The sequence below is a fragment of the Cimex lectularius genome, unplaced genomic scaffold, assembly GCF_000648675.2.
Source record: "Cimex lectularius strain Harlan isolate CLEC.00 unplaced genomic scaffold, Clec_2.1 scaffold152, whole genome shotgun sequence".
NCBI classification, from domain to species: Eukaryota; Metazoa; Arthropoda; class Insecta; order Hemiptera; family Cimicidae; genus Cimex; species Cimex lectularius.
In genome coordinates, this window is record NW_019392749.1 from 260,240 (window position 1) to 285,222 (window position 24,983).

General features: G+C 33.8%; 1 protein-coding gene across 7 annotated transcripts in view; it reads right to left on the bottom strand.

Annotated features, from left to right (window-relative positions):
• Window positions 1-866: 866 nt before the first annotated feature.
• The window catches only part of LOC106672628 (copper-transporting ATPase 1), a 40,577-nt gene continuing 16,460 nt past the window's right edge, over window positions 867-24,983 (bottom strand). For 3 of the 7 annotated variants that reach the window (XM_024227209.1, XM_024227212.1, XM_024227208.1), the window contains exons 3-25: window positions 23,855-24,067; window positions 23,614-23,791; window positions 23,340-23,525; window positions 22,905-23,045; window positions 22,660-22,826; window positions 22,122-22,351; window positions 21,102-21,291; window positions 20,658-21,032; window positions 20,397-20,505; window positions 19,792-20,045; window positions 18,819-19,016; window positions 18,183-18,342; window positions 17,958-18,120; window positions 17,755-17,893; window positions 17,343-17,463; window positions 17,117-17,259; window positions 16,844-17,047; window positions 15,217-15,366; window positions 15,074-15,144; window positions 13,763-13,915; window positions 11,012-11,103; window positions 2,020-2,111; window positions 867-994 (exon numbers count right to left, since the gene is read on the bottom strand). In XM_024227209.1, coding sequence (XP_024082977.1) covers window positions 959-994; window positions 2,020-2,111; window positions 11,012-11,103; window positions 13,763-13,915; window positions 15,074-15,144; window positions 15,217-15,366; window positions 16,844-17,047; window positions 17,117-17,259; window positions 17,343-17,463; window positions 17,755-17,893; window positions 17,958-18,120; window positions 18,183-18,342; window positions 18,819-19,016; window positions 19,792-20,045; window positions 20,397-20,505; window positions 20,658-21,032; window positions 21,102-21,291; window positions 22,122-22,351; window positions 22,660-22,826; window positions 22,905-23,045; window positions 23,340-23,525; window positions 23,614-23,791; window positions 23,855-24,067 — 3,765 coding nt within the window. In that variant the 3' untranslated portion in view covers window positions 867-958. Of the gene's footprint in view, window positions 995-1,284; window positions 1,807-2,019; window positions 2,112-10,271; window positions 10,794-11,011; window positions 11,104-13,762; window positions 13,916-15,073; window positions 15,145-15,216; window positions 15,367-16,843; window positions 17,048-17,116; window positions 17,260-17,342; window positions 17,464-17,754; window positions 17,894-17,957; window positions 18,121-18,182; window positions 18,343-18,818; window positions 19,017-19,791; window positions 20,046-20,396; window positions 20,506-20,657; window positions 21,033-21,101; window positions 21,292-22,121; window positions 22,352-22,659; window positions 22,827-22,904; window positions 23,046-23,339; window positions 23,526-23,613; window positions 23,792-23,854; window positions 24,068-24,983 lie in introns of those variants that run through there. The other 4 variants (XM_024227210.1, XM_024227211.1, XM_024227213.1 and 1 more) reach the window with 4 other exon arrangements.

A 24,983-nucleotide genomic window follows, 5' to 3' on the forward strand; every position in this document is an offset into this window, starting at 1 on the left:
TATAATTCACCTAGATTTACTTTATTAATTATATGACTTATAATGGAAAATGTATTAACAATATTTTAGTCATATTGACAACAAATTTGATGCAAACCAGTTTTATATTAAGTTAGAGTTCTGTTTAAGGTTACTGTATAGAATTTCGAGAGATTATTATCAAATAAATTTAAGGGCAGTATAATCTGCAAAACAAAATGATGCAGAATTTAGAAGAAGTTTAAATAAATTATTTATGTATATTTATCAGTAAAAGAATTACAAACACTCAATAAGCGAGGAATTATAGACCGAAACTATATATACATATATTTTTTTTTAACTGGAAAGGGGCCTCTGAGTATTTGTTCATACAATTCAAAATCAACATAAATTGCTGTATATCAGTTTACCAGTGATCTGAAGTAGACTTTAGACGTTAAATAAATAGTACTTTTATATAATTATTGGTTGCTGGCTAAGGATTCTTAACTTGTGCTCCGCGAAAAAGCAACTCGGTCTATCCGCAGGTGAGTCATTATGACCCTTTCTTTTTTCCATGTTTCTTCTGTGACCAACTATTTGACCAATGGTTTTATTGCATACAATATGTTTGGCATGATGGTCTGGCAGTTCTGTCATTCTTTCCAGCATTTGAGAGTGCCCACACAACACGCAAGAATGACACAATTACACAGAAGACAAACACTTTGAGCCCTGAAGATGATCTCAATAAAGATTGAAACGTTGGCACAATAAAGAAAACGTTTTTCTGAAACCTACATCACACCAGACCGCATCTCTCGATTTCTGAATAATTACATTAAATATTGTAACAACTGTATATGCAATAATGCAATAATGTTTAAATAAATTATATATTTCTTTCTTTCTCACTCTTCTTCTCTTGCTCTACTTTTTCTTTCTCTAGATGCTCAAAGTTCAACGAGTTATCTCATGGTCCAGATATTTACAAACTTCAAGGCTGATCGTGACACCAAAAGAGAGTTGGAAACTTGAAAAAAAAATAAAATTATTATCTCTACTACTACCAAAAATGGTAGTAATGAAAACATGGAAATGAAATATTTTCAATATTATATCAATATTATCAGTTCAAGGGTACAAACAGGATCTTATTTAGTTCATTTTATTTGCACAATCATGGTAATCATTAATAACATAGCCTAATGCATTTCTAGACAAATAAAAAATAACTATTGCCTGAAATACCTTTGTTAATGGCAGAACATAATCAGCACCTGTTGTAATATTGTAGTTGAAAATGTAAATAAATAAAATATGTAAAAATTAACATAACATTTATTTAAAAACAAAAGTAATAGTTTGATACAACTGAAAAAAATTAATAACAAAATTAACTGCACATTGGAATGAGTTTTGTTCTAAATCATATAATATAAAATGTAATGTTATTTGTGATAAGTACTCATTAAAAATCAAATAAAAATACAATGAAAAATCATACATTACATTTCATTATAAAAATATGATTAAAAGAGTGTAAATATAAAGAAATTCTACTATTTTTTAATATAAAAATATGTTATCATTTTGTACAAATATAAAATATTACATTTACAAATAAAATATTTATAATACAATTTGTAACAGGAGTGAATAGCATTTTCTTGGTCAAAAAAACAACTACTAATTTTATCTATGTTTTTGTCCTTAAGATGCTGATCAGTCCGATATAAAGTGGACAGCAAACATCCTAAATGACAGGAAACTGCTTCCTTGGATGAATAGGAGCAGTTTATATTCGTTCTATAAGATCCCCTGTGAGAACCAAAATCATTCATTCTAAATAAATAACAGTAATAATTAAAAAAACAAAAAAATTAAAATTAGGTATCTATGAGACAAAACAATTTAACTTAAATCATAATTAGTAGTACTGAAAGTGTAATGATAATTTAATTTTGCATTTTTAAAAATGTAAGAATCGACTGTCACTGTCTACTACATACTATACCCATTAAATTATAGTATTCAGCAAATCTAAAAGTTCATTACCTTTATTTCGCACATAGTCAACTTCTTCTTCATTATCGTTAATATTATCAAGGAGTTTCCCTTCTTTATTTTCTTTCGGACGATTGAAGAACCTACAAAAATTATTTTTGTTGTATGATTAAAGCATTCTGTACAATGTGTTGAGTGATCTTTCTTTTGTTTCAAGGTTTTCCCAGGATTTGGTAAAATAAATAAAACTTAACTTTATAAAAGATTACTTTTTTAAATGAAGTAAGCATGCTTGTAACATAGATGTACAGAATAAAGAAATTGATAAATAAAGTTTATAAATCTTTATAAAACCTTTGATTTAAAAAAAGTAGCTATATTAATTTTACAGATACAAATCAAAATATTTGATAAAATCAGTCTAAAATTATTTAGTTATGTTTAATTAATGGACTATGAATTTTTTTCAATAAAGAATTTTAGAAGAAGAAGAAATTTTTTTTAATACACAGATTAAAAAAATATATCATTAAAAGTGTTGAATAAACTTCTATAATATAACACATATTAAGCATTGGATTTTGGATTTGGAATATAAATAAAACTTGCTAATTATCAACTTTGTTGGAAGATAATTTTTTTTTTTTTTTTAATAAAGTGCATGCTTATAACATAATGTAAAAAATAAATAAATTAGTAAATAAAATTTATAAACCTAACATATCTGACCTCATTATTTTTGATCAATCAAACAACAGCTATGCTAATTTTATAGATAAGAATAAAAATATCTGGTTAAATCAGACTAAAATAATGTTTAATGACTGACATTTTATTGATATCTTGTTTAATGATTTACACTCATTTATTATTATTATTGTGTAGAGATTAGTGACCGTTAATCGATAGTTATTCAGATATCGTGAGACCCGACTGCATCTCACGATATCTGAATAATAATAATTATTATTATTTTAAACTGGGGCTTCCGACATCTAGGTCATTTCAGCCCCAAACTAAGTCAATATGTCAATATTCTATTTACACTTTCAAACACTACATTCATACAAATAAATACATTCATACACATAAATACATCCATACAATACACTCATTCTGTTTGCTCGGTGGAGTACTTGATATTCCTCCACCGACCTACACTCAAACTAATCTTGATTGGGGTCCGTGGAGTACTTTTATAAATATTCCGCCATCGACCCCGAACACACACTTATACGCTTTCATCGTTCGAGGGGTGATGATGATGTTATATTCACCCTCACCCCTCGCCATTCATGCTAATAAATACATGCACTCAGACAAAACATATAGACACAACACATAAGTCATATTATATACAATAAAAAAAATTAATTTCCCCTAAAAAGCGGAATAGGGGACTCTGAAATTCGCTACCGTGCTCGAGAACTCTTCTTAAGTCCGGTGGCATGCCTACATGCTCTCTGTATGGAGCCAAGGCATGACATGCCTCTATTATGTGGGACACATCGAGCAACCTTTCTCTGCATAAGGGGCATCTGCGTGAGCTTTGGTAGGTGTCCATGTGTCAACCGCGTATGGCCAATCCTCAGTCGGGTGAGGGCAATCCCTCGTCTCCTGCTCAGGTTCTCTGAGGGCCATCTACCGGTCATGCTCTTGACTCGCAAGAGCCTCTCCGACGACCCCGCCCACTGATGCTGCCATCTTTCTTTTATTATATTTTTTTACTGCGTGTTTAGCATCAGGGGGCCTGATCACGATGGTCTGATCCAGAGGGTGGGACGTACCGGCTTTCACCGCCTTGTCCGCGTGTTTGTTTCCTTCCAGGCCGACGTGTCCGGGAATCCAGACAACAACCACCGTTTTTCCGAGAGGCTCCAGCTCCGCGTATTTCTCTAACAAGAGCACGACGAGAGGGTCCACAGTGAACCTGTCGCGTATAGCCCAGATAGCGCTCAGAGAGTCGGTACATACAAGGAAGGCTGAGCCCTCCCCGGTCTGCACTACCTCGAGAGTGTGCCAAATTGCATACAGCTCTGCCGTGTATACGCTGCAATGAGGGGGCAACGACCAAAAGGTGGCCACTCCCTCGCTATACACAGCACACGACACACCATCGCCGGTCTTGGACCCTCTGTAAAAATCAGACGGAAACCGGCATATCTATTTCTAAATTAGAAGCTAAGTTAGGAACTTAGCCTTGTAGAGGTATGGCGGTGTATACGATTTGGGCAAGTTCGCCAGATCGTCGCAGACGAGTATAGCCAGAAAGGTCCAGGGGGTGTCGGCCAGTGGCCCAACCGAAACACCGTCCCTAGCGCCAATCCGGCCCTCCCTAAGGACTCACCGAAGTGAATCCCAAGGGGTCGCGTCCGCGAGCGAAGCCTGTCGTAAACTACTCTGTACGGCCAGTGGAGGATCTTCATAGCCAGGGGGTGCTCCGGCTTGGCCGAGAACCTGGCCCCGTAATGGAGGGTGAGTTGCTCTCTCCGAATCGGGAGGCAAGACCCCCAGCTCGCAGCACAGACTGGCCAAGGGGCTGGTCCTGAATGCTCCCAAGATTACTCTGAGACCCTGATAATAGAGCCTGTCGAGCTTTCTCAGGGGCATTTTTCGGGCCGAGGAATAAGCCATACCTCCATTAAAGATCCTCGCACAAACCAGCGAGTCAAATTTTTTTAGCAGAATCTCCCTGTCCGCTCCCCACCTAAAGTGACAAAAAAATCTCAACAGTGAGAGGGTTTTCCTGCTCTGGACCTCGATGGCGTCGATGTGTGCCTGCCATCTCAACTTCTGATCAAACTGGAACCACACCTTCTCCACGTACCTCACAGGTGTGCCCCTCAGGCAGAGTTGAGGGGGGCTATGAGCCCTCCTCAATATGCAAAAGTGAACCCACACCGTTTTTGAAGTGTTAAAGGTAAACCCGGTTTCCTCGGCTATGACAGCCACATCGTTTATCGCCGACTGCATCCTACCGCCGACCTCCGCCAGATCCTTACCCGAATAGTAGAAGAAGAGGTCGTCTACAAAGAGCATTTTCTTTATCTGCGGGGGGACGCCGTCAGTGATACCGTTCACAACCACCAAGAAAAGTGCAACCCTCATCACCGAACCCTGAGGGATACCGTTCTCCTTATGTAGAGCACAGTTCCCACCCTGACTCGGAACCTATGGTTCTCCAGGAAACTCTGGAGGAACCGTGGTAATTTGCTTCTTAGACCGAAATCGTGACATTTCCGTAGAATCGCGTATCTCCACGCTGTATCATACGCCTTCTTGAGGTCGAAGAACACGGCCAGAGCATGCTCTCTGTTCAAGAACGTGTCCTGAAGGTCCCTCGAGAAGACATGCATGATCCACCGCAGAGCGACTCCTACGGAATCCCGCCTGATACTGGCTGTAAAATCACTTTGTCTCCAGGTGCCAGGTCAGACGGCCGTTCACCATAGACTCCAGTACTTTGCTCAAGCAGGTTGTCAAGGAAATCGATCTGTAACTCGTAGCCAGGCTTGGGTTCTTGCCCTCTTTAAGGATAGGTATAATAAGAGCTTCTCGCCAACTATCGGGGTAAGAGCCTGAATCCCATATTTTGTTGAACAGGTCCAACAAGCGCTGTTTCGCACTCTGAGGAAGGTGGCAAAGCATCTCATATGGGATATGGTCACATCCGGGGCTTGAATTCTGGGCGCGCCCCAACGCCGACTCGAACTCTCCCATCGTCAGAGGCATATTATATGCTTCACTGGTTCTGCCGCCGAAATCGATCTCAGTGCGTTCCGTCTCGGTTTTCCTTTGTTGGAAGGTATTGGAATATGCCTCGGAACTGGACACCGCGGCGAAATGCCGCGCCAGTTCTTCGGCAACCTCCGAGGCTTCCGTCACACTCCCGCGATCGGTGGTCAATATCGGTACCGACGGAGGTCTGGATCGGCCAGAGAGTGCTCTGACCCTGTCCCATACTTCTTTGGCGGAGGTCTGGCAAGTCATTTCAGAGACATACTTTTTGGCTTAGGACAAGATACGCCTCTCTCTAACCCATTTACTTTAAAATTTGCAAGGTTCTTCTCCGTCGAAGAACGTTACCATCCTCTTCTGGGGGAGGGTGGCATCAGCCACCCTTTCTATTGCCCCCACCATCATTGGGGGGGGGGGGCTTTGGCGGCTTTTCCTTTTGGAGGAGCAGCCGCCAGGGTTTGCTCCGGGACCCTCAGCCCAGGAGCGGGACGAGCTGCAGCTTGGGTGTATGTCCCCACAGTGCCTCTACTTTCGACCACTGCCCTGGCCTCTCGGAAGCTCATTTTGTCTAATACTTTGAGTTTTTGAAATTTCTCGTTCTTTGGAGAGAACAGGGCAGCTGGCGGATCGAGCCGTATGGCATCCCCCTGCAGTTCATGCAAGTGCAAACTTCCTGCTGGGACTTACACCGCAGGGAGATATGGCCAAACTTCTGGCAACGGTAGAATCTTTGCGAAGGTGGATGTAAGGGTGGATTTTCAATTTGTAGAAAGCCGCCCTTATTTCATCTGGGCACCTCGGTACAAGGTGAGGATTAGACCCGCCGACGGGACAATTTGTCCTTTCCGGTGAGTGTTCATTCTCCTCACCTCCAACACACCCTGGTCCCCAAGGCCTTCTTGAATATCATTGACGGTGCTGTTCATGAGGTCATGGCATACTACCACCCCTCTGGAGGTATTCAACCTTTGGTGAGGGGCAACCTCGACCTCATTGCCAGCAAGCGTCTTTAATGACAATAGTCTTTCTTCCATTTCTTTTCCTATCATACCAATGCAGAGCTTGCCCTCTCTGCTCTTTGTGATGGAGTTTGTAACTCCTACGGTCTTTTTTATTTCCAGAAGGAAAGGGCATGTGGACTTGAAGTCTCCTTCTTTCCTTGTTATGTTGTAGTATCTTGTTTGGTACGTCTCAGAGAGGGGTGTAATCCCCATTATGCCGAGACCCAGCGACGAGGCACCACTCCGCGATTTCTTTTTTTTTCCTTTGTGTCCATGTTACCTTCTTTTCTCTTTTTATGTTCCGGTGACTCGGGAGTCACAGGCACATGTTTCTCTGCTTTCTTTTCTGTCGTCCCTTTCGGTGAGTTGTTGGGGACACTTTTCCTTTTCCCAGCTGCGGCAACGAAATGGTCATCCTCTATCATGGCAGGAGGAGTGGATGGTTGTGGTGGGGGGGTTGAAGGGAGTGCAAGGGATGGAGGGATATGGGTCTGGGTGGCAGAGGGGTCTTCTGGATTCCCATGAGGCAAATCCTTCAGGGGGATTGGGAAAGGCCTGGGGAGAGGTGGGAGTGTTGAGATGGGAGGGGGTGTTGGGCTGGTCGGGCCCGCATTGGCAGAGTAGGCACTTTTACTCCTTGTTCCTTTTTTTTCACCATTTTCATCTTCATTGGTTTTGTGTTTTGTCTGTAAGATTGTATGTGTACCATGTGAGTGTAATCCTCGGCCTTTGAAGGTGATCCCCCGGACCATTCGGGTGCTTCTCCGATCTGCCCGCACCCTGCGTGGCCTCAGGAGGGCCCACTGCAGTGCCCAGCACGGTAACCATCCAGTCGCCAGCTGACGGTACTAGGCACCACAACATTATACACGAGGTGATAGGACAACCTCCCCGGTGGCTAGTCCGGGGTTCGGGTCCCTGTACTACCTCGCGGCCCGGGAGTGCCATAACCCAGTTTTCCTCCGGTACCCTCACAGGAGCAGGTTTCACTGACACCCAAAGAGACCAGGAGACCCCCCCTCCAGATGAGAATTGTATGTTGTATTTGTTGTGTTTTGTGCATGGTAATGTGCGTTTGTTATATTCGGGTTCCGAGGCCCTTGGCCGCGAGCATCGGCCTGTGTTTCAGTGGTGGCATGCTGACGGAGGCCCAGACACCGTCCAAGTCCCCCACCTTCACCCCTCCAAGTGTTAGGTGTGGCGGAGTTATGTACATACTGGGTCGCCAATCCCAGAACGTGAGATTTTTAGTTCATCTCAAGAACCTGCCTAGGGATGGTAGCCCTTATGTCAGTGTAAGTGTAATATGTGTGGGTGGACGCAGTTTACCCTCATGCCCGGGAGGAGGAATGATCCATTTAATAACCATCCATAGATTGTCTTCTCTGGAGATAATTGAGCTTATATAAATTAGTAATCAGTAGAAATGTGTAGAGATTAGTGACCGTTAATCGATAGTTATTCAGAAATCGTGAGATGCGGTCGGTAGTGATGTAGGTTTCAGAAAAACATTTTCTTTATCTTGCCAACATTTTGATTTTTATTGAGATCATCTTCAGGGCTCAAAGTGTTTGTCTTCTGTGTAATTGTGCCATCCTTGCATGTCGTGTTGAGTGTGTGGGGCACTCTCATGATATCTGAATAACAATCAGTATAAAAATAACGAAAAAATTTTTAAAACGTTGATTTGAATTAAATTAAAATTAAAGCATAGTTTTCTAATTTCAATTAAAGGTTGTGATATACGAGTTTCAAAATTTAAATTATTATCAAGCTGATGCCTAGAAAATAATGTGGGTTAGCAAATTTTACGGGCACATTTTTTATCTGTTTTATATAAAATTTAAAGTGAAACATTATATAATTCACCTAGATTTAATTTATTAATTATATGACTTATAATGGAAAAATTGTATTAACAATATTTTAGTCATATTAATTAACAACAAATTTGATGCAAACCAGTTTTATATTAAGTTAGAGTTCTGTTTAAGGTTACTGTATAGAATTTCGAGAGATTATTATCAAATAAATTTAAGGGCAGTATAATCTGCAAAACAAAATGATGCAGAATTTAGAAGAAGTTTAAATAAATTATTTATGTATATTTATCAGTAAAAGAATTACAAACCCTCAATAAGCGAGGAATTATAGACCGAAACTATATATACATATATTTTTTTTAACTTGAAAGGGGCCTCTGAGTACTTGTTCACACAATTCAAAATCAACATAATTGCTGTATATCAGTTTACCAGTGATCTGAAGTAGACTTTAGACGTTAAATAAATAGTACTTTTATATAATTATTGGTTGCTGGCTAAGGATTCTTAACTTGTGCTCCGCGAAAAAGCAACTCGGTCTATCCGCAGGAGAGTTAATTCTTTTCTTATTACTGCTTTTATTATTTGTTACACTTATTATTATTTGTTTTTAATTTTGATATTAGGTAGATGTTATTTTAATTGTTTGTTAAATTAAGTTATTCAGGTAACTAAGATTTTATCTATTTCAACTTTTTGTTATGTTACGTGCATCATAAACTTTAAAATCACAAGTTTTTAAATACTTTAAATATTTGGTGATTAGTGACCGTTAATCGATAATTATTCAGAAATCGTGAGATGTGGTCTGGTGTGATGTAGGTTTCAGAAAAACATTTTCTTTATTGTGCCAACGTTCAATCTTTATTGAGATCATCTTCAGAGCTCAAAGTGTTTGTCTTCTGTGTAATTGTGCCATTCTTGCGTGTTGTGTGGGCACTCTCAACAAGAATGGCACTGAAGATGATCTCAATAAAGATCGAAACGTTGGCACAATAAAGAAAATGTTTTTCTGAAACCTACATCACACCAGACCGCATTTCACGATTTCTGAATAATTACATTAAATATTTAACAACTATATATGCAATAATGTTTAAATAAATTATATATTTCTTTTTTTCTCACTCTTCTTCTCTCACTCCACTTTTTCTTTCTCTAGATGCTCAAAGTTCAACGAGTTATCTCATGATCCAGATATATATCCAAAAGAGAGTTGGAAAGTTGGAAAAAAAAAAAAAAAAAAAAAACCATGGTCAAGGATGGCACATTCGGCTGGTATACCTACGAATCTTCCCAGAGTGAGGTTGTGGAAAATGGATGAATGCCAAGGGTTTGAGTGGCATAGAAATGCCCAGTTAAATTTTGATTTTAACTGTATATTTTGTAGCTAATTAAAAGTGAACTTATGTTTATTTGAATTATTATCTCTACTACTTCCAAAAATGGTAGTAATGAAAACATGGAAATGAAATATTTTCAATATTATATCAATATTATCAGTTGGGGGGTACAAACAGGATCTTATTTAGTTCATTTTATTTGCACAATCATGGTAATCATTAATAACATAGCCTAATGCATTTCTAGACAAATAAAAAATAAAACATCTATGTATATATAAAAAAGAAAATATATAAAATTAAAAAATGACTATTGCCTGAAATACCTTTGTTAATGGCAGAACATAATCAGCACCTGTTGTAATATTGTAGTTGAAAATGTAAATAAATAAAATATGTAAAAATTAACATAACATTTATTTAAAAACAAAAGTAATAGTTTGATACAACTGAAAAAAATTAATAACAAAATTAACTGCACATTGGAATGAGTTTTGTTCTAAATCATATAATATAAAATGTAATGTTATTTGTGATAAGTACTCATTAAAAATCAAATAAAAATACAATGAAAAATCATACATTACATTTCATTATAAAAATATGATTAAAAGAGTGTAAATATAAAGAAATTCTACTATTTTTTAATATAAAAATATGTTATCATTTTGTACAAATATAAAATATTACATTTACAAATAAAATATTTATAATACAATTTGTAACAGGAGTGAATAGCATTTTCTTGGTCAAAAAAACAACTACTAATTTTATCTATGTTTTTGTCCTTAAGATGCTGATCAGTCCGATATAAAGTGGACAGCAAACATCCTAAATGACAGGAAACTGCTTCCTTGGATGAATAGGAGCAGTTTATATTCGTTCTATAAGATCCCCTGTGAGAACCAAAATCATTCATTCTAAATAAATAACAGTAGTAATTAAAAAAACAAAAACATTAAAATTAGGTATCTATGAGACAAAACAATTTAAGTTAAATAATAATTAGTAGTACTGAAATTATAATGATAATTTAATTTAACATTTTTTTAAAATGTAAGAATCGACTGTCACTGTCTACTACATATTATACCCATTTATAAAATTATAGTAATCGGCTAATCTAAAAGTTCATTACCTTTATTTCGCACATAGTCAACTTCTTCATCATTATCGTTAATATTATCAAGGAGTTTCCCTTCTTTATTTTCTTTCGGGCGATTGAAGAACCTACAAAAATTATTTTTGTTGTATGATTAAAGCATTCTGTACAATGTGTTGTGTGACCTTTCTTTTGTTCCAAGGTTTTGCCAGGATTTGGTAAAATAAATAAAACTTAACTTTATAAGAAGATTACTTTTTTAAACGAAGTAAGTACGCATGCTTGTAACATAGATGTACAGAATAAAGAAATTGATAAATAAAGTTTATAAACCTTTATAAAATCTTTGATTTAAAAAAAAAATTGCTATATTAATTTTACAGATACAAACCAAAATATTTGATAAAATCAGTCTAAAATTATTTAGTTATGTTTAATTAATGGACCATGAATTTTTTTCAATAAAGAATTGTAGAAGAAGAAATTTTTTTTAATACAAAGATTAAATAAACATATTATTAAAAGTGTTGAATAAACTTCTATAATATACAGGGTGAATTGCTACTCGTGCTACAAACTTCTCCAGTAGATTCTTCACCCTAAAATGAACAAAAAAGTTCATATTGTCCATGGTCCGATTCTCAACCATTTCAGAGTAATTTCGCTTTTTATCGATTTTGAAAGATATCACGTCCTGGCGTCGGAAAATCGTGATATCTTTTAATCTAAACATTTCTCTGAAAATCTAATAGCACCGTTGAAATTCCCGTTAATTTTTCAATAAGAAGATGACGGTGGCAAAATGTTTGGGCTAATTTTTTGTGTTTTATTTCAGCCAGAACTACAAAAAGAGTGGAAAATTGTGTAAATCGGAAAGTGTATAAAGTAATCCAGAGTTTCTAATTTTAGTCTCAGAAGGCAGCAAATTTGAGGAAAACTACCTGATTTAATAACGCTTCCAACGCACTCGTCATTTTCTTATTTAGTGGTTGTGAGACCAAGATGTTGATGACAAAAAGAGAAAAAATGGTGGTTCAAGGATTGCTAATGTTTGAGAGTGACTTGCTACTCGTGCTACAAACTTCACCAGTAGATTCTTGACCCTAAAATGAACAAAAAAGTTCATATTGACCATGGTCCGATTCTCAACCATTTCAGAGTAATTTCGCTTTTTATCGATTTTGAAAGATATCACGTCCTGGCGTCGGAAAATCGTGATATCTTTTAATCTAAACATTTCTCTTAAAATCTATAAGCACCGTTGAAATCCCCGTTAATTTTTCAATAAGAAGATGAAGGTGGCAAAACGTTTGGGTCTTTCTTCCTTGACCTTCTAGCTGTTTGTAAACTTCTTAAGCATTACATACTAAATGGGCATTAAATTAAATTAAAAAATTTCAATGGAATTATGATTTTGATTCTCTCTAAAAATTAACGGGGATTTCAACGGTGCTTATAGATTTTAAGAGAAATGTTTAGATTAAAAGATATCACGATTTTCCGACGCCAGGACGTGATATCTTTCAAAATCGATAAAAAGCGAAATTACTCTGAAATGGTTGAGAATCGGACCATGGACAATATGAACTTTTTTGTTCATTTTAGGGTGAAGAATCTACTGGAGAAGTTTGTAGCACGAGTAGCAATTCACCCTGTATATATTAAGCATTGGATTTTGGATGTGGAATATAAATAAAACTTGCTAATTATCAACTTTGTTGGAAGATAATTTTTTTTTAAAAATAAAGTGCATGCTTATAACATAATGTACAAAATAAATAAATTAGTAAATAAAATGTATAAACCTAACATATCTGACCTCATTATTTTTGATAAATCAAACATTTAATAGCTATGCTAATTTTATAGATAAGAATAAAAATATCTGGTTAAATCAGACTAAAATGTTTAATGACAGACATTTTATTGATATCTTGCTTAATTATTTACACTCATTTATTATTAAAAGTTGTATAATAAACTTTGATAATGTATTAAGCATTGGACTTGAGACACATGGCACTTATTTGAATCTTTCTTTAGAAGATAAGAGTTCCAAATCAAAACTACCCAAGAGTACTGAGTCCACAATTATTGCATAAATTAAAGATGAATTATGAACTGCCATTTATGCAATAAAAGGAAGAAAAACTATTGCTCACCGAAAGTCACAGTCACATTGGGTTGAAACCCTTTGTGGAGTCCCCTTGAAATTATTTAATTCGTTGCTGTTGGACTTTATTTTTCTGTACTTTTACCTGACTATTGAGGTCAGAATGAGCCCATTGTCCAGCCTGTGCTGCCACTTTGGCCAAACCTGGACTTCGTCTCACAGGTGTGATTACTATTTGTCAATATAACTAGACTCCCGGAAATATCTTCTGGCAAAGTGACTGTAATTTCTCTAGGACAATACTGATTATCCTAATCGTCCATAAACAGTTGACACTTACTGCTGAACGAAAGCCAATATGGTACCAAAATCCAGCATATAAAAAAATATAGCTAGAAATGTTTCCATTTAATGGAAGGGTATAATAGTCGGCTCTGGACAGAGAGCAGGTACGGAATGCGACTTAATACGAGAATTGTTCACATTTTATGCAAGCGAAAATATTTTAGGACCTACTACACAACCATTGCTACCTAAGCAATAACAAGTTCATAGATTATAGGACTTATTGATACACAAAGCACCCTCTGACATCTACATTCTACTTGGATTATTGAATACATGCAACTACATTGCTTGCTGTTTAATTCATTATTAACATATAAATATCATACCTGCTGATGCTGGACATGCTGGCATTCATAAATGATGGTTTTTCAATTCCATCTATTCCCCTATGAACTGAAATTGAATCCAATTCTTCTTGAGCAGCCATTGCTTGCCTATATTCTGCCGTCATCAAGGATTCAGCAGTTGGCTTTTTGTATCTTAAAGTAAAAACAAAAAAAGAAGTACAATAAGTAAGTTCTTGTTTTTTCCTGTAACATTTCATTGTAATTTTTTTTTTTTTTTTAATTTATAATTCTATAATCTTTGAAGACAAGACACTATAAATTCTAAATATATTAAAATGGCACACGCGCAAAATTTTATTATTGGATTAAATGCCAGGTAGATTAACAAGGAAAACTATAAGCAATATAACATCAACACAATAAGGGAGTAAAAATAAATATGCAAGAGAAGAGGTACTATGAACTCTGACATGAAAAATACAAGTTAGAGAGAGAAATCAGAGCAACTGCTCGGCACCAATGACTTCAACACTATCTGATTCAATGGCAATAAGACTAAATTAAATCAAGTCATCAGGTTGGTGATGGTTTAAATAAGACAAAATTAAATAAGTTGGAAATATAAAACATAGTCAAATTATATTGGGTTAGATGTTAGTGCAAAAATAGGAGCTGGTATTTGCTGATAGGAATCCCTTTGAAAAATAGGAAATCAACTATAAAATACCTATTCTGAATAAGGATAAGGTAAGATATCTCACTAAATACAATCAATCAAAAAATATTGTAAGGTAAGAAAACATTGCAGAAAGTATTAGGATTAGGCTTAGAATATTAACTCTTTTTTTGCAAGGCAGTGTTGCAATGGACTGGGAAAGATCAGTATAAGCAGGTATAGTTTTAAAAGAGGCAGAGGAAATCCCAACACATTTGCTGAAAGACTGTGGCGAGAGAAAATGTTTTAAGACCAACAACAGAATTATGGAAGAAATTCAAATTCTGCAATTAAGTTTAGAGACTGACAAACAGCTGAGATCATCACCGGCCCCCTATATGATATTACTTTTTTTCTAAGTCATAATAAATCAAAAGGGACCAAGAAATTATTTATTCTTATGGGTTAAAACTCTAAATATTTGTTTATAAAATGATTGGTAATGTTTATAAAATGTCTCTTATAATAAAAGCAGAAAAGTCTGTTATTAACTATACTTTTCTGCTTGCATATTTTTAAATAAATATTTTAATGCTAATCATGATATATTTCTTTTTACCTAATGTAAGTTTTTTAAATAATTATATTTAAATATTTAATAACGGAGTTTTTTTTTTCAAATATAACATTCTTACAGTTTAAGTAGAAGGGAAGAACACAGCACTGACACTGAGCTACAAGCCATAGCAGCGGAAGACATCCAAGGCTAAAAAATATAAATAATTTTATTAAACAGAAATCATTTTGATGCTTCTAAAAAGTATTTTGTTATTCTTACGACTAATGTAAATCCAAAGCTGCTTAACGCCCCTGCAGCAAGAGGTATGCCGACAATATTATATACGCTTGCAAAAATAAAATTAGCTCTTATCCTGTAGACAGTTTTTTTTGAAAGATCAAGGCAAGCAATGACATCTAGTAAATCATTCTACAATAAATAAACACATAAAAAATACACCAATATCAAGTACATATATTGCAATAAAATGACAACTCAAAATTAAAGTTTGTTCTAAAATTGATTTTTGAAAACTTCTTTTTGCAATGTTTATAAAAAAAGTACAATCTGTACAGTGAAACCCCTGTATAATGAACCTGCAAGAAATAGGTGATTTTGTCTGTTATTGAAGGTTGCCCATTCAAGAAGGGCTTAATTTAATTTTTTTTAAAAATCAAGTTAAATATCATACTGTGCATGTTTCACAATATTATTTTACATAACATTATATCTTATAAATAAATAAAAATAATTTTACAATTAAAAATAAATAAATTTTAGTTTGTTTTTTAAATTAATAAATAAAGATAGTTCATCCTCATGATTCAATCTTAATTTGTTCACCTTGGCAATTAATTTTTCATCTAATTTATGTTTAAAAATACAACAAACAAAAATACAACAAATAGCTCTTTTTGTTTTACACAAGTTGCAAAAAGTGGAGTAGCACAAAGTACAGTTGAGACTTGAGAGCCAAAATGCACCATGTGGCTAATAATGAACCAAAAAAGGAGGTAATCTAATTTTCACCAATCAGAGACAACCATGTTAGAGCAGAGAGACAAGAATTTTGGGCTCTGCCATGAAAGAGAAGCTTTCAAGAAGAAACAGGACATACAAACACAAAGTTGTTTCTGGAAAAATAGGAAGAAAATAAAAAAAAATGTCAATGTCTGAAACTGAATATTCCAGCGCAAAAAAGAAGCTATCGAAAATGTAGCTATGTAATTCCCAAAAAGGGATTACCAGGACATATTCAAATGAACAAAGAAAAAAGTACCACTTATAAATGTGCAAAAGTAAAGTATGTAGAATTTCCTAACAGTTTTTAATAACAATTTTAAACAACTCGGTCTTTGATATTACTCAGAAAAATATTATAGCCCATATTTAGCCTTCCTTACTGAAACATTTTTGACTTCAAATAATTTAAAATGATCGTAATTAATTTAAAAAAATATTTTTCGCTGTTTAGGCCCATACTAGAGGAGTGAATTACTCTAATGGGCACTGTCCATAACTGATATTATGTACGAATTCCGTTATAGTGAGATTTAAAATATGTACAAATGCTATCTTTTTTGCTGGGAATGCAAAAATTGTCTATTAAGAAAGGTGCCCGTTAAGAGGGGTTTCACTGTATTTTTTAGCTCTGGGGGGTGATGAGCTATCTTTGGTCATTTATAATCATCCCAGTCTGCTTATCCTTCAAATGATTTCAACTTTAAAATTTACTCACCACAGAAAATAGTGTAAAGCTGAAATGAATTTGGCACACCAAAGGAACGATAGCCAGACCATTATGATTGTAAACAAGTTCATCCCCTCTCAGAAGGAATAATTCTCGCAGTAATATTACACAGGAAAAATACTTAATCTAAACAATTATAATCTATTATAGACATACCCTCATTAACACAACATTAGCAGCTTCAGCGGCTATTTCAGTTCCTGAGGCGAAAGCAATTCCGACATCAGACTGGGCCAAAGCCGGAGAATCATTTACTCCATCGCCAACCATAGCGACTCTATATCCTTGATTTTGCAACTGTTGAATTTTGGCAACTTTATGAGACGGAAGAACTTCAGCAAATACCCTGTGAATCCCGACCTAGACATAATTAAAAATGAGGTAAAAACGAAAAATTATTAATTTGTTGTTTATAAGACGAATATCAACCTGTCTTGCGATTGCAACAGCAGTCTTTTTATTGTCACCAGTCAATAAAATAACATTGATCCCTTTCTTCTTTAATGTGTAAACAGCTAAATGTGCTTCTGGTTTCACAGTGTCAGTAACACTCCACATAGAGGTGATGACGCCTGAATGTAAAAGAAAGAACAATGCATTGGTACATATAATTTATAGTTTATATGAATTTGATAAAATAATTAATGATCAGTACCATTGACAGCACAAAGAACTGCAGTACGTCCTAAATCTTCTTCAACAGACATTAAATAGTCAGAAACTGATGAAATTATAACATTATTTTGTTTCATCCAATCTCGGTTTCCAATCAATACCTGTTTAGATATTTATTTCTATGAATATTAATATATATTTTGAAATATATAAATATGTATAGTATTGAGGAAAAAGAGGAAAACTGGTTAACTAATAAGAAATTGAATGTTTAAGTCTTATGATAAGTAAAAATTGGTTTAAAAATTTGGTTTAAATTGAGTGAAACCATAAAAATATTATTGATCATAATATTATATAAAAGAAAGGTAAATAACCAACATCCTTTATTCTTCAAACTGTTTGAAGGGACTGAATACAATAGGGTAACACAATCATACAAAAATGCATGCCTCGTAAGAATCTTGGAACTCCCCCGGCTGCTGAATATTGAGCAATCTTCCTTCAGGTATATTACATACCGATGTGTTACCACTCATATATACTGGATCTACATGAGCACCATTCAGCATCAAATTTTCATTGACTGGTCTATAAAAAGTTACTTAAAAATTAATATATGTTTACTTCTAATAAATATGCGAAAGGCCCTTACAAATTTCTGTAATTTTTTATATTTTCTGAAGACCGTGCGGTTTCCATCATACTCTCAAAATGAGAGACAACACATTTTAAACCACAACCTGATACAGTCTTGAAACTATTCGATTTTCCATTTATGTCTGATTCAATCGTGCTTTTAACAAATTCAACGATGGCTGTAAATAAATGTCAGAGTTATGTTAACATATATATTTTTTTAAATTTTAAAATGGCTTACCTCCAGCTATTGGATGCTTGCTGTTGGATTCGGCAATTCCAACCAAACAGAGAAGTTTTTCTATAGAAAATTCTACATCTGATATGAACAAGCAAATTTTTGAAACAGACGGAATCCCTCGGGTTATTGTTCCAGTTTTGTCAAAAACAACACATTTAACCTTGAATAACACAAATTATTAAAGTAAGTTTTAATTATTGTATGTTGGGTAAGGCATTCTGAGTTTAAGGCATGCTGCACACTTCTGACTATCTTGCAGTTATACGACTCCTACTATTCCTTCGCTAGATCCTGGGCTTAAAATTAAATAGGATATGTGGTACTAGTGTTTAAATTTATTAATGTAGTTCGGTCATTTCCAATTATTCCACTTTGCCTACCCTTGCTATCCTAGGTGTGTTTGACATTACCATGACCCACCACTGAATATTATGAAATACTGAGATTCACTGAAAGACCAAAACAGCAAGGATAGGAAGAACATTATGGTTAGGAATATGAAGAATTCTCACTGTATAATTAAGCGAACATCAAATTTTTGGATCCAACAGATATTAGATAAAAGTCAGAAGTATGCAGGTGGTCTTAATAAAATTATTAAAAAAAACATTTCCAAGTCTGAAAAATTTCAAATACCTTATGTGCATTTTCGAGAGCAACTGCTCCTTTGATAAGGATACCATTAAGAGCACCCACACCTGTTCCAACCATCACAGCTGTTGGTGTAGCAAGTCCAAGAGCACAAGGACAAGCAATTGCAAGAACATTTAAAGCGCAGCGAAATGCAAATTGGAAGATTAGTTCACTCTCTGAAAATCCCTCCAATTCTTCGGGCTTGATTTAACAACAGTAAACAACAATATTATTCACAATAAATGAATATAATAGGACTTAAAAATATGAGGGGTTATCACATATAAAAACTTTGCATAAAAATTAATCATTTAGTTTTAAACTGTCGAGAGTAAACAGTTTCTAAATTTAAGAACAACTAAGAAAATATCCTGAAGAATAAAACTTATTTTATTTATTTCAATAAAAACACAGATCAAGAAACCTGATGTAATTTGTAACCGATAATGCTTAAATCAAATAAGTATACAAATCTTTCAATTAATTAAGGTTTTTAGTTGCGATAAAAGAGTCAATGTCACAAGCGGGATTCGAACCCACGACCTTCAGTTAGATATGCCGCTACTCTACCACCTGAGCTATCGTGACTTCGATCCACTCGGACACTAACCTCCCATCTCAACCCCACTGTTTGAATTTTCCCTCCTTTTTGCCATTTTTCAAATGTCGTGTAATCTATTTGATTCTCGGCGACAATTGAAATGGCCACGGAGAGCTTTAGTGAAGATATACTTCATTTTAACTTATTCAATTCACTAGTTTTCGTGGTCCGCTTGACCAATTAATATCTTTCAATTAATTAAGGTTTTTAGTTGCGATAAAAAAGTCAATGTCACGGGCGGGATTGAAAGATATTAATTGGTCAAGCGGACCACGAAAACTAGTGAATTGAATAAGTATACAAAGTTTGTTCTGTGTTCGTGTCTCTAAATCTCTAGTAATTAACTGATTATTTATTAATATTATTAAGTAATACCCTAAAATGAAGGTAATTAATGTTGATGTAGCCAAGGATGATCCAAATAACTGCTGTTAAAGAAGAAGACAATAAGACAAAAGGCACAAAGAAACCAGCTATTTTATCAGCTAACTGCTGAATTGGAGCTTTGCTTGTTTGTGCTTCTTCTACCAGTTTTACAATCTGTGCAAGAGTTGAAGCCTCGCCTGTATGAGTCGCAGAAATGAGAAGAAGCCCGTTTTGATTCACTGCTCCACCAATTACTAAATTTCCTGTAAAACAAAAACATAGATGTAAACGTACATGTAAAATAAAAAAATAGAGACAAACATCAAGTAAGTCTTAAGCACAATTTAGAGTTAAGATTCATTTATACTAATTATTAAAGTTAATAGACAATATTTTTCTAAAAAAAAAAAAAAAAAAAATGCAGGGTAATCAACAAAAGTGAAGTTAACTATGTATATTTAAAATTTATTTCGTCATTACTAACTTTCACTAGAACAATTGTAATGATTGATAAAATAACTAATATTAATATTGTAAGTCAATAAAGAAACAAATTTCTATATAGCGTTGCTTGTTTTGATCCCTGACACAAAAATAATTTGAATTTAACTTACCTTTTTGTTTAACTACTGGCATGGATTCGCCTGTTATCAGCGATTCATCACATGCAGATTGTCCGAATATTACTTTCCCATCTGCTGGCACTTTTGTACCAGGCAAAACCTGTAAAATGAATGTCCTAACTAATTTAAGAAATATAACGGGATAAACCAAAATTCACACAAAGACTTGTAAAATTGTTGAAATAAGATTAATTAATAATGAGTTGTATTATTATGAGCTAAATAAATAGTACATAGTAAAAATTCACTCACTTTTAAAATATCTCCTGATTGAACTAAATCAGCAGAAATTATTTTTTCACTGAGGACTTCCATGTTAGAACCGACAGTTACTAACACTGCTTCAGTTGGTTTTAGTGACAGAAGTTTAGATAATGCTTCTGATGTTTTTCCTTTGGCAATACTTTCCAGCCAACGTCCGGCTGTGATGAAAACGAACAGCATGGGGGGAGTATCAAAGAAAGTTTGTGGACTGAGTTTATGTTGAAAAATTATGGCGAAGGCAAGGACGATGACAGAATAAACGTACGCAATAGTTGTAGCTAGAGAAACAAGAACATCCATGTTTGTTGTACCATGCTTTATAGCCCTTATTGCAGCCTTGTGCATGTTCATTCCACCGATAAACTATAAATGAAGATAAACATATATTAATATTGTTCAGGGATATATATATTTTTTTCCTCTCAAATATACCTGCACAGGGGTTGAAAGACTAAAAAGCAATAGATTTTCAAGAGATAATCCTGGCATTATATAGATCATTTGGTCATGACCTTTATGTTTGAATGTCATTTCAATCATGAAATACAGCATAACTATCATGCAAGGCCCACCAAAGATAAGGGATATTAGGAACGACTTTCGCCAACGTTTTATTTCATCGCTGCAAATCAGGTGTTAAAAAAAGAAAAATTAATAAATCAGGTAATTATGACTACACATACTGACTGATATGACTTATTTGAATAAAAGGAACATGTCATGTTGAATTACATTAAATTGTGTCCACTGAATAATAATGCAATTTTAATTATGTATTTATGATAACTTTACAGAATATATGAACAAATTGTTTACACAAGTTCCCCTAAAAAAGAATATACTGAAATTTGCCATAAAAATTTGATATATTGGTTGCGATCTAATTACATATTTCTATCTTCTACTATCTGCATATTTTGTATAATCAGATCTCGTTTTATATTTCTTGGGTTTCTTTTCAGGAATAAAATTTGTTTTCTTTTTAATGATATCAATTTTGGGAGCCTCAGCCTCCCCTCATCAGTCTACATAATAAAAAACAATATGAATATATATATTTTTTATTATATAGCCTGATGAGGGGAGGTTGATGCTCCCGAAATCAGTATAAAAAAAAATTGTTTTATGGTTGTCTAGTTTCTGAAAAGAAACCCAAGAAACTGAAAAAGATTAGTAAAAAATATCTCATTTTGTTTTTTATTCAAGTATTTGATGCAACATTAAAAAAATATAAAGATAAAGACTCTAAACTCAAATATTTTAATAAATCAATAAAAAATTATTAATATTAAACATACAAGCTTTATTTATGGTTTTAAAAAGCTCGAGAAAATGACATATTTATTCTATTTCTTAGATAAAATGCAGTAAATTTCTGTTAAAAAATTGCATTATTATTGAAATTTTCCTTTTTTTTTCTACATTGTAATAAGTCAGGGCTGAAACAATTACCTATGATCAAAGTATCTTCGTGAATCTTTGTCTTTATTTGAAATAATATTTCCATTAAATCCCATGCCTTCAATTGCTTCTAAAATACTTCTTGGACCAGTTTCATTTGGATTATAAGTAAATTTGCCTAATTTTGTTGTAAGTGCTACACAGGCTGAATACACTCCTTTCAGTTTCTTCACACCAGTTTCAATTTTATTTACACACGATGCGCATGACATCCCATTAATCTACAACAATGTTTTTAAATACAAATGTAATTACAAATGAACAGCATGCCTTATTTGTAATTAATAGTTTTTTTAATTTATTTATTTTTAAATCGTGAGTGATTCTAACTAACTTCTATTCCAGTTAATCACTAGGGCATTCTTGTTTGCCTATGATGAATTAAAACATTTTCCTTAGCAGATATGCCATTGTAATTATTTATAAAACGGAAGAGAAACAAAAGAAACTAAATTTTCTACTGAATTTTTTCAGAATGTCCAATGTAACAAAGGGTAAACAAATAAATTTGAAAAAACAAAATACTCACCACTATTTCAATAACTTTTTCATTTGGCAAGTTACCATTTTCTAAAACTTCAGATGGGAAGCCTAACTCAGTTATGGAATCAGCAATCTTTTGTGGGTCAATTACTGAGGGATTATACTTGACTTCAGCATTGGCAGGAAGGAGAGCGATTAGGATGCTTTGAATCCCTGTAAACTTATATTTTTTAAAATAATTATCTTTACAATTTATTTGTAATATTAATAATAAATTTAATAATAACTAACCGTTAACCTTTTGACAATGTTTTTCAATTGCTGCAACACAACTGGCACATGTCATTCCTTTAATGTGTAACTTACACCTTTTAATGTCTGCTAAGTCATCGATTTGTAATTTCTCATCATTATTACCAGCGATTTCTTTAACTAAAATAGTTTTCTTATAGGCAAATAGCATTATAGTTATAAATTTTATAAATAATATAAGGCTTTTTATTTGCAAAAAAAAGTGTTCTAGTTCAATTAAACTACACCTATTAATAAAACATTAAACCAAAAAGGTATAGTTAAATAAAACATTAAAACTAAACACACCAGACCGCATCTCACGATCTCCAAACAATTATTAATTAACGGTCACTAAACACCACACATTGAAACTAAACTGGAGAAAATTTGATGGTCATATTTATGTAATTCAATATCCTGTATGTGGTATACCTTTAGACATTTGTGAATCAATTTTTTCTCCATTAACCTGGTAAACTTGAGTTGTGAAACCCAGGCTGGCAATTTCTTTAGCTATATCTTCAGGTTCAACTTTTGATGGATGATATATAATAGAAACTATTTGTCTTTCAAGACTTGTAACAATTGATTTGATACCTTCTTTACCTAATAACACACCTTAAAAAACAATAAAAAATAATAATAACAATAATGGCTATATATTAATAATAATAATAATAATTATTATTTTTCCCAATGCACCTACCAGTTATTTTATTAACACATGAATTACATTTCATTTTAGTAGTAGATATATCACATGAATAAGCGTTATTATCAATGTTTACTGGAACACCCAAACTCTGTAACTTGCTTTGTAATTGATCTACTGTTATTATTGAACTATCGTATGAAATTTGGGCAAACATTGGGTCAGAAAAAACCTAAACAGAAATAAAATTTTGTCTTTAAACAAATTTCTTTGAAGGTAATAGATTATATTTTACCTCAACAGAGTTGATGCCATTTTGGAGGGAAAATTCATCTTTAATAGAGTTTTCCAAGTCAGAACTAGAATTGTCAATTTTGAACACAACATGCTGCTTTTTTTGCGGGAGAAAAGCATCGAAACCCATGTCATCAATTGCTTCTCTCAATTCTTCTGGTGATGTGAAAAGTGGGTTGTACTTAATATAAGCCCTTTTATTTTCAAGGGAAACCTAGAAAAAAAATTTTTTTTAAAGGAAGGCAATAAAAATTGTTGTTATGCATATTTCACTTTCACTCATTAACCCTAACCATCCCTAACTCATTAACGAGTAGCTAGGGGTTAATAAATAAAATTGTATGACAAAATAAATACAGAACTCTACGGAAAGTTATATCTAACTAATTTAAGTGTACATTAGCGATGAGTAAGGATTTTAAAGTAAACTCCACTGATAGAAATGATACAGTGTGACATCATTTGTGGTGTTGAATCTGATGATGAATAATAAAGTAATGATTCAGGAATTTTTGTGTAGGTATGTATAAATTAAATATTCTTAGGTATGTTCTTGCAATAATGACACTAAGAGATAAACTACTATTGTAGATATACACTCCTGCTCAAAATTAACGCACCACTTCAATATTTCACCATATGTTTTTCTCAGGTGTTTTTTGAACGTTATTTTTATTTTTAGTATTGTAGGTTATTAATAATAAAACATTACAAATGAAAATGAAAAGCAGAAAAGGACGGTAAACTTTATTAAAAAATATTCCATAAAAAAGACTGAAAAGGTCAAAAATTTTCANGTTTAAACTTCCAAAAGAAATGGTGTCTGTTAAGCAGATGCAGTGAAACTGAGGAATAAACCAGGAGGAAACTCTTGTGTATCTTACCAAATCCATTTCAAAGCGGATTAACACGATTGTAAACAATTCTTGTTTACTTTTGTGGGATTGTGAAGCATAAAAAAGAGAATAAACATGAAGAGATTTAGCTGGATTTCTCTAAAAAGAATTTCTGTTTAAAAATTAAGGTGGTGCGTTAATTTTGAGCAGGAGTTTATATATAATAATTATCTATATTATTAATTAAACTAAAGAATTTCTTGTTTTGTTCAGAGACTTTTTATTGCGATGGTC